Genomic DNA, 9,492 nt, shown 5'->3' on the forward strand with positions numbered 1-9,492 from the left:
CTCCCTGCTCCACCACCGTGAGGTATTCCGCGTTTCCTCGGCCCACGAAAATCTTGAGCCAGCCCACAACTTTAGCCAAATGACCCCCTGTTTTCAATGAATAACTATTATTATAAGGTAAATTAAGATTGACAAGCTTAAGTAACAAGAATTGATGTTTTTGGCATTAAAATGGGCACTGTAGGTGTTTTCCTGTCCTCCACTCACTGCCGACTTTGCTTCCCCATTGACTTTCATTGGGTTTCGTGTTTCAGTCGGATCCCCGACTTTTCGCAATAATCGGCCGATTTCACCCGACCCAACTTTTGAGAAAGTCGGGTTTCACGAAACCCGACTCGATCCTAAAAAAGTAAAAGTCGCTCAACTCCACTCACTATACCACTAGATAAAATCATTGAGGGTTGTGATTTCCAAAATAGGGTCCCTTGTGGAGGTTTTCCACTGCTTAGGCACATGAGGGACTCTCCAAACGCAACATGGAGTCCGCTAATTATTACAGCATATTTTGCGTTCAAAACGTCAAATGGTGCTCCTTCCTTTCTGAGCCCTGCCATATGCACAAACAGTAGATTTCTCAAACAAATAAGGTGTCAGGGTATTCAGGAGAAATTGCACAATAAATTTTAAGGTCCATTTTCAACTGTTACCCTTATAAAAATAAAAAAGTTTGGGTCTAAAGTAAATTTTTTGTGATAAAGTGAAAAAAGTTAAATGTTCATTTTTTCCTTCCACATTTCTTCAGTTCCTGTGAAGCACCTAAAGGGTTAATAAACTTCTTGAATTATATTTTGAGCACCTTGAATGGTGCAGTTTTTAGAATGGAGTTACTTTTGGGTAGTTTCTGTCATACAGGCCCCCAAAGCACTTCAAATGTGATGTGTTCCCTGAAAAAAAATGGTTTTGTAAATTTTGTTGGAAAAATGAGACATTGTTAGTCAACTTTTAACCCTTCTAACGGACTCCTATCAAAAAAATATGCTTCAAAAGTTGTGCTGATGTAAAGTAGACGTGTGAGAAACATTATTTATTAACTCTTTTGTATGACATATCTCTCATATTTCAGGGCATAAGAAATAACATTTTGTAAACTATGACATTTTCAAAATGTTTGCCAAATTTCAATTTTTTTCATAAATAAGCACAAGTCATATTGAAGAAATTTTACCACTGTAATGAAGTACAATATGTCACGAAAAAACAGTCTCAGAATTACTGTGATCTGTTGAAGCATTCCAGCGTTATAACCTCATAAAGTGACAGTGGTCAGAATTGTAAAATTTGGCTTGGTCATTAAAGGGAACCAGTCACCCCCCAGGCATCTGTAACTAAAAGAGCCACCTTGTGCAGCAGTACTGCTGCATTCTGACACGGTGGCTCTTTTAGTTCAGGTCCCTGGCACTGTTGCAATAATCGCTTTTGAAGTTTGTCCCTCATACCTGTGAAATCGCAAGGGAGGCAGGTCGTTCCCCTCTAATCCAGATGCCTCCCAGCCGTCACTCATGGCCTCTGCACGCCGGGCGCTGCCTCATCTTCCTTCATTAGCGCCTGCGCTGCTGGTTTTTTTTCGGGCATGCGCAGTTGCACTGCCCTTTGAACTTACAGTGCAGGCGCCGGGGATGCTAATGAAGGACAGCAGGCAGCACTCGGCGCACAGAGGCCATGAGTGATGGCTGCAAGGTATCTGGATTAGGGGGGAAAACCTGCCCCGGGACAATTTCACAGATATGAGGGACAAACTTCAAAAGCGATTATTGCAGCAGTGCCAGGGACCCGAACCCGAACTAAAAGAGCCACCCTGTCAGAATGCAGCATTAGTGCTGCACAAGGTGGCCCTTTTAGTTACAAACGCCTGGGGGGGCGACAGGTTCCCTTTAAGGTCAAAATTGGCTTTGTCATTAAAGGGTTAAAGGATTTTATTGTGCCTGTGTGTTTATTTACAATATAACTATAGGGTTAGTAATGGATAGGTCTTATAGACACCTCTCTATTACTAACCCATGGGCTTGATGTGACATCAACCCCACAAATATGATCCCCGCTTACCACCGCCACAGGGCAAATGTGAAGAGTCGGCAAAAATGCCAGAATTGGTGCATCTAATAGATGCGCCTTTGGGGGGGTGGCTGCGGGCTGCTATTTTTAGGCTGGCGTGCCAATATCAATGGCCCTTTACCAGCTTGAGAATACCAGCCCCCAGCTGTCAGCTTTAGCTTCGCTGGTTGTCAAAAATGGAGGGACCCCACACCATTTTTGTACTTATTTATTTAAATATAAATAATAATAATTATTATTATATAATATAATAATAATAATAATAATAATTTCAAAAATACAGGGGAACCTTACATCATTTTTTAAAAATTTGTTTATTTAGCTATATCTGCCAATCTAACAGATGGTAAATGGAAAGATGGCGCATATGTGAGATAACCACTCAATGCTAATAGGGCACTTCCGAGCCTGGTTTATAGGATAATTGGGGGTTAAAGTGATTAGACTCCAGGTATCACCATATTTCCATTTATCCTGTATTTAAGCAATAATTTTTTGTCCCAACACGTTTCATTTTTAAACTGCTACTCAGACCTATTTCTCTTTGTGAGCTGCAATGAATATGATTCCCTTATGGTCAATAAGATCACTTACAGCCTTTCTCTTAAAAATCTCAACACGATCAATAATAAAGCCTTCTCCAACCAAAGTTTTTCTGACAAATTCCGCATCATAATTGACAACATGTAACTTGTGTTTCCCGATTATGTAATATGTTGCGTCTAAACACCCAAAGAATATGAAGTGTCCTTCTGGTTTTAGCAACTCTGAGAACTTCTTGAGATTTTTTATGAAATCATCTTTATCCTTACAGACAACATCCAGTAGCCAAGCACAGATGATACAATCACCAGGTGGTAAGACGATCGGATGCATCATATCATCTTTTTCAATGTCACATTTCACAACATGTTGGATGGCCATTCTCATTTTCTCTTCTTTTTCCTGTAAATTGTCACTGAAACAAAAAACTGAAGATAGTGACTGTAATCAATTGTTCATTTCAAAAGGGCAAAACATAAGATTAGTTGTGGACTAGTTGCTCCCAAAAACACAGAATTTTTACACAAAGCCTTGATTGCAACCAAGGCTGGTGCACTAATTTCCTCCCAATAGTAACCACTATTTTATAGGTATTTATGAATTGGTAGAATGATCTTTATGGAGAATTGCTATTTGATTTTGAATAGGATGATATTGCAAAAATATAATTTGTGCATGGCCCAATACCAAAGTTACCATCATGTGAGTTGATGTCTGAATACAGTGTGAGCAAAGCAGCCCAACAATGTCCACTGATAGGCTGCCTCACATACAATTTGTGGCATAATAATGTCATGCATGTGTCAAGGACGGCATTGGGTAGGAGGTGAGTATAATGTGGGTTTTTTTTCAGTTTTCACTAGGATCTCAGCATTTATGAAAGGATTGCCCAAATGGTAAACAACCCCTTCAAGTTTGTGCCTCTGGCAGCATCAAGATTACAATATAAACTGTGTAAACTGTATATATGCGTCTTCTCATCTCACCTTTTGCCTTCTGTCTCTACATGAAGTTTTGCAGCATGGCCCCAACTAAATGCTCCGGTACGTGAGTCCGTCCATCTTTTCAGTTCCATGATACATCTGTCTGTGAACTTTAGCACAATGATGTGTTTGAAAAACTCACAGGCCCCATATAAATGATGAACTATGGAACCAACACTGAGGTCAATCAAGATGTCTCCTTTAATATGACCTGCAGAAAAAAATCCAAATGTTCAAAACCCGATGTTAAACTCTCATAGATGTAGTGTAGATAAACAATGAAATGTCTATATTACTGCCACAAAAATAATTAATAATAAAATATTATTAAATATGTTATTCATGACACCTAAAAAAAAGAAAATTATCACAAAAAATATATACTGTATATATAATTTTTATATTACTATATTATAGAATATTGTCGAGGCTCTTGTACAGTATATGCCTTTTGTATACTTGTTTAATTGATGTATAATTTTTTCTTACTGTTTGCCATTTAGATTTCTTCTTCGGTTCTGATGCAGTTCTTCTAATGCAGCCTACATTTCCCATGATATCTCTGATATTGTATGAGGGAGTTAATGTCTTGTCACATAGCACTTGGTTTGCCCTGACTATCATCTATTGACAGCAATCATAAATCAATAACCTAGACCTGCTAACCCTTTAGTCTATGTTATGTACATTGCATGTTCAATGTATCCTATGTATTAAAGCTTTATTTTCACACTGCAGTCTTAGTGATTCAATGCCATGCAATTTTAGCCTGTTTCCCCTGCCTTCTGCTTGTGATAAGTTATTCCTGTTAATGCTAAGCAAAATATATATATAACTATGAATTTAAGCTTGAACCTGTGAAAAATTATGTTATGAATTTCTTGCCAAACATTTACCTTTTACAAAAAAACTTGTTCATCATCATTTTCTATATCGCTTAAGCATCATTGAGAGGCCAAACATTATTTTTTGAGGCTACATTAGCTTTTTGATAATGCCTCATCCACTTTGCTGATTTATTGATTTAGGATGCCTTGTGCTATCATATTCTGCAGTGCTTTACAGGCATTATCATCACTGTCCCCAATGGGGGCTCACAATTTAAATTCATTATCAGTTTGTCTTTGGAATGTGGGAGGAAACCCATACAATCAGGGGGAGAACATACAAACTATTTGCAGATGTTGTCCTTGGCGGAATTTGAACCCAGAACACCAACACTGCAGGCCAGCAGTGCTAGCCACTGAGTCACTATCCTGCCCGTGCAGTAATATGGTGCAGGTTTTTTCAACTTGAAAACCTGAATGGAAAATTGTCATGGTATCTTCCTGATGATATACACTCACCGGCCACTTTATTAGGTACACCTGTCCAACTTCTTGTTAACACTTAATTTCTAATCAGCCAATCACATGGCGGCAACTCAGTGCATTTAGGCATGTAGACATGGTCAAGACAATCTCCTGCAGTTCAAACCGAGCATCAGTATGGGGAAGAAAGGTGATTTGAGTGCCTTTGAACGTGGCATGGTTGTTGGTGCCAGAAGGGCTGGTCTGAGTATTTCAGAAACTGCTGATCTACTGGGATTTTCACGCACAACCATCTCTAGGGTTTACAGAGAATGGTCCGAAAAAGAAAAAAAATCCAGTGAGCGGCAGTTCTGTGGGCGGAAATGCCTTGTTGATGCCAGTGGTCAGAGGAGAATGGGCAGACTGGTTCGAGCTGATAGAAAGGCAACAGTGACTCAAATCGCCACCCGTTACAACCAAGGTAGGCCTAAGAGCATCTCTGAACGCACAGTGCATCGAACTTTGAGGCAGATGGGCTACAGCAGCAGAAGACCACACCGGGTACCACTCCTTTCAGCTAAGAACAGGAAACTGAGGCTACAATTTGTCCAAGCTCATCGAAATTGGACAGTAGAAGATTGGAAAAACGTTGCTTGGTCTGATGAGTCTCGATTTCTGCTGCGACATTCGGATGGTAGGGTCAGAATTTGGCGTAAACAACATGAAAGCATGGATCCATCCTGCCTTGTATGGAGCATCTTTGGGATGTGCAGCCGACAAATCTGCGGCAACTGTGTGATGCCATCATGTCAATATGGACCAAAATCTCTGAGGAATGCTTCCAGCACCTTGTTGAATCTATGCCACGAAGAATTGAGGCAGTTCTGAAGGCAAAAGGGGGTCCAACCCGTTACTAGCATGGTGTACCTAATAAAGTGGCCGGTGAGTGTATGTCTCCTAAGGCTGTTCTACTTTGAACGATCACTGCTTGTTATTCGGGTTCCTTGACAAAAAGTCACAAAACCATTAAAAAAGTCTTCAAAGGGATAGCTACATTATTGTGGCAAACCCTGGCAGTAAGTGTTCAATTTCCATGCAGTGTAGCCATATGGAAAATTTAGCTTTGCAGATATAAATCAGTGAGTCATCTGTACCGGTGAGCAAAGCTTCTGAAATTTGAATTTGTTGGTTTGCTTGAATTTTGCCAGAAAACTTGAATTGCATTGAAATTATTAGAACTGAATTTAATAATCCTTATTATGCTCTTAAGTATGTCTAATAAACGGGAAAAAGTGAAATTATTAATCCTCTTGCTGCTCTGCCTTCCAAGACTCCAAACAGCGTAAGGACACAAGGTTTTTAGTAAAAGCAAGAAAAATTTTGATTAAATATCAGAAGATACATACCCTTTATGAAAGTTTTTCTTAGATTTTCAATGGGAAATTTCAAGAAATCAAGAGTGACATAAGTAGTTTATTATAGAGAGTTTGGAATTTGTTTTATCACATAATGCCTTTAAGTTTGGTGAGAAATGGTTCCTTCAACGCACCGGAACTGCGATGGGGACGCCCGTCGCTTGCGTATTCGCTAATCTATTTTTAGCTGTCTTTGAGAAGAAATATATAACGACCATGACAAATCCCTTCCTAAAGTTTATACGACTGTACCTGAGATTCGCGGATGACATTTTTATTGTCTGGGACGGTTCGGAAAATGTATTTAATTCTTTCGTTTCCCATCTTAACACTATAAATGATGATAATATGCAATTTACTGCCTGCTTTGGGAGTAACGAATTAGATTTTTTGGACGTGAAAATTCAGATATTAGATGGCATGCTCACCACTAAAGTACATAAAAAATCGTCTGCTACTAATAGTCTTCTTCATTTTAACAGTGCCCACCCTTTCCACACCAAAAATAGCATACCATATAGTCAGATGGTGCGATACAGAAAAATCAACAATAACGAGGAATTATTTGGCCAACAAATTGCAGAGCTAAAGACTAATCTCCTAAATAGAAATTACCCACCAGATATTCTAGCAAAAGCGGAACGAAGGGTGGTGCAATTAACTCAAAATGATTTATTAAAAAGACGCAAAACAACACCAAATGTCTCCTCTAATGAGCAGCACAGGTTCACATTTACGTTTACCCACAGTCCGATTGACAAAGAGATCTACGCAGCCATCAATAGAAATTGGCACATCTTGCAATCTGATAGAGAATTATCTTCTCTGACCACGAATCGCCCAAGGTTTGGGTATAGGCGTACGAGAAATTTGGGGGATTTACTGATTAAAAATCGTCTCCCCACAATAGAAAACAATTGGCTCACGAAACATCAACCTACAGGTAATCACAAATGTGGTAACTGTAAATTCTGCCATTTAAGACTTCTGAAAAATCCGATTCACATAGGCTCTGTTTGTCATACTGTTAGAGATTTAATCACGTGCAAAACTCCATATGTCGTTTATTTAATCCTCTGCCCATGCCAGTTTTATTATATTGGCAAAACAATACGCCCTATGGTCACGAGATTCAGTGAGCACTACAGTTCTATAATGTCCGGGAAGGGTCGCCCGCGCTTTATTAAACATATGCGGGATCACCACAATGCGAATCCAAATGTGTTACAATTCGCAGGTCTGGAGGTAGTTAAAAGTCCAGTAAAAGGTGGTGACCGCAAGAAAATTCTGCTACAGCGTGAGGCACGTTGGATCATGGAGACCAATGCGCAAGGGCCCATTGGTCTCAATGACAAACTGGACATGACAATATTTTTGTAATATTTTTGTTACATATTCCTATAGCAATATTATTGTAATTATCTTTGTGCTGGCTCCCTTATGTTGTGTGGCTTATAATGCTGATTTGTATTTGTGCTTGTTAAATCTGTTTCTTGCACACAAACCAATGTGTTTTTAATCTCACACCTGTTCACATTAAGCTGTCTAGTTCCCTATAAAGGAAATGACGATTTTAACCTGTGCACCTGGACCCGTGGAAGCGCACAAGCGCGAAACGATCGTAGTCCTGTTCTTTCTCCCCGCACCGCTGATCTCTCCCAGCCACCTCTCCTTGCTATGTCCGTTGTCATGTCATGATGAATAAAGGACTTTGATTCGCAATTCATCTGGGTGAGTGCCGCATTTCCTCTTTTTTTCTTTGACATTTATTCACTGCTTTTTATGCTGAGCACCACCCGAACATTGCAGACTATATACGTGCTATAGGAGTCTTGCAGTGGAATCCTTGGGCTGCAGTTACACCACCTGCTGCGTTAACACCTAGTGCCGTTCATATTCTGTGCTTTTTGGTTCATGCATCTGTTGTGAGGTGCACCTTTCTACTGACTGATTGCCTCAGTGCATAGACAATGCGGTCTTTGACATGCTGGTGGAGGGCTGGGATGGCTTTTCCCGCAAAGAAGTGTCGACTGGGTAGATCATAGCGTGGTACTGCGTAGGCCATCAGGGCTTTGAAAGCTTCACTTTCAACCAACCGGTAGGGCATCATCTCTAGCGAGATTAGTCTAGCAATGTGGGCGTTCAAACCATGTGTACGCGGATGAGAGGATGAGTACTTCTTTTTCCTAATGAGAGTCTCTTGTAATGTGAGCTGGACTGGAGAGCAGCATATGGTGGAACTAGCGGGGGTGGTGGTGGACATGGCAGATTGAGAGAGGGTTGGTGATGGTATTCTTGATGTTGGCCTACATACAGTGTTTCCTACGAAGAACAAAAAAAGGGAAAGATCCAGCTTCCAAAAATGATCAAATTTATTGAAAATAAAATGCAAAGTCCAAGAACATGGTAGACAGGAGAATGAGTAGCAGCAGGCTACGCGTTTCGAACAGTATGTTCTTTTTCAAAGCTTTGAAAAAGAACATACTGTTCGAAATGCGTAGCCTGCTGCTACTCATTCTCCTGTCTACCATGTTCTTGGACTTTGCATTTTATTTTCATTAAATTTGATAATTTTTGGAACCTGGATCTTTCCCTTTTTTTGTTCTACTATTCCACGTGATGACTGCACGGTATCCGGGCTTTCCCACAACACATGCCTAGCAGGTGAGCTGGTTTTGATTTTTTTTTCTTTTTTCCTACCAAGAACCTTGTGATTCCCTGACTGCTTTGGCCTTGCGATGATACCTCCACATTTGCGGCTGGTGGTGTCCTAAGCGGTGGGCTTACAGTGAGGGAAGCAATGTAGCGTTGCTGACTACCTTCATTCTGAGCGGGTGCACCAATGGTACGGGACATTTGGTAGTTAGTCCAGGCTTGCAAGTGCATGCTGGTTAAATGTCTATGCATGCACGTTGTATTTAAATTTTGGACATTCTTCCCTCTGCTAAAGGTCTTTGAGCATTTCTTACAAATAACTTTGCACTTATCATTCGGATCTTCGTTAAAAAATTCCCACACTGCACTCTTCCTACTATTGAATACCTTTTCAGGCTTTGCACGCTGTGCTACTTTCACCGGATGGGCATGCTGTCCTAAAAGTGTTTTTGGTTTTGTCAAACGTTTTTGGCCAGATACGGGCCTGCCAGATGAAAGCTGTTGCGATGTAGATGCCTGCTGCGGATCATCCTCCTCCGCTTCAGAGCTACTGCC

At 40.4% G+C, this 9,492-nt stretch overlaps 1 protein-coding gene across 1 annotated transcript; it reads right to left on the minus strand.

Annotated features, from left to right (window-relative positions):
* Positions 1–2,314: 2,314 nt before the first annotated feature.
* Positions 2,315–6,316, minus strand: LOC143768799 (indolethylamine N-methyltransferase-like). The gene is made up of 3 exons (XM_077257438.1): positions 6,274–6,316; positions 3,582–3,789; positions 2,315–3,010 (listed from the first exon to the last, which is right to left on the minus strand). The coding sequence occupies exons 2-3, from the start codon at positions 3,668–3,670 to the stop codon at positions 2,587–2,589; spliced, it is 513 nt and encodes a 170-aa protein (XP_077113553.1). The 5' UTR covers positions 3,671–3,789; positions 6,274–6,316; the 3' UTR covers positions 2,315–2,586.
* Positions 6,317–9,492: the final 3,176 nt, after the last annotated feature.

This window comes from Ranitomeya variabilis, chromosome 4 (genome assembly GCF_051348905.1).
Source record: "Ranitomeya variabilis isolate aRanVar5 chromosome 4, aRanVar5.hap1, whole genome shotgun sequence".
NCBI classification, from domain to species: Eukaryota; Metazoa; Chordata; class Amphibia; order Anura; family Dendrobatidae; genus Ranitomeya; species Ranitomeya variabilis.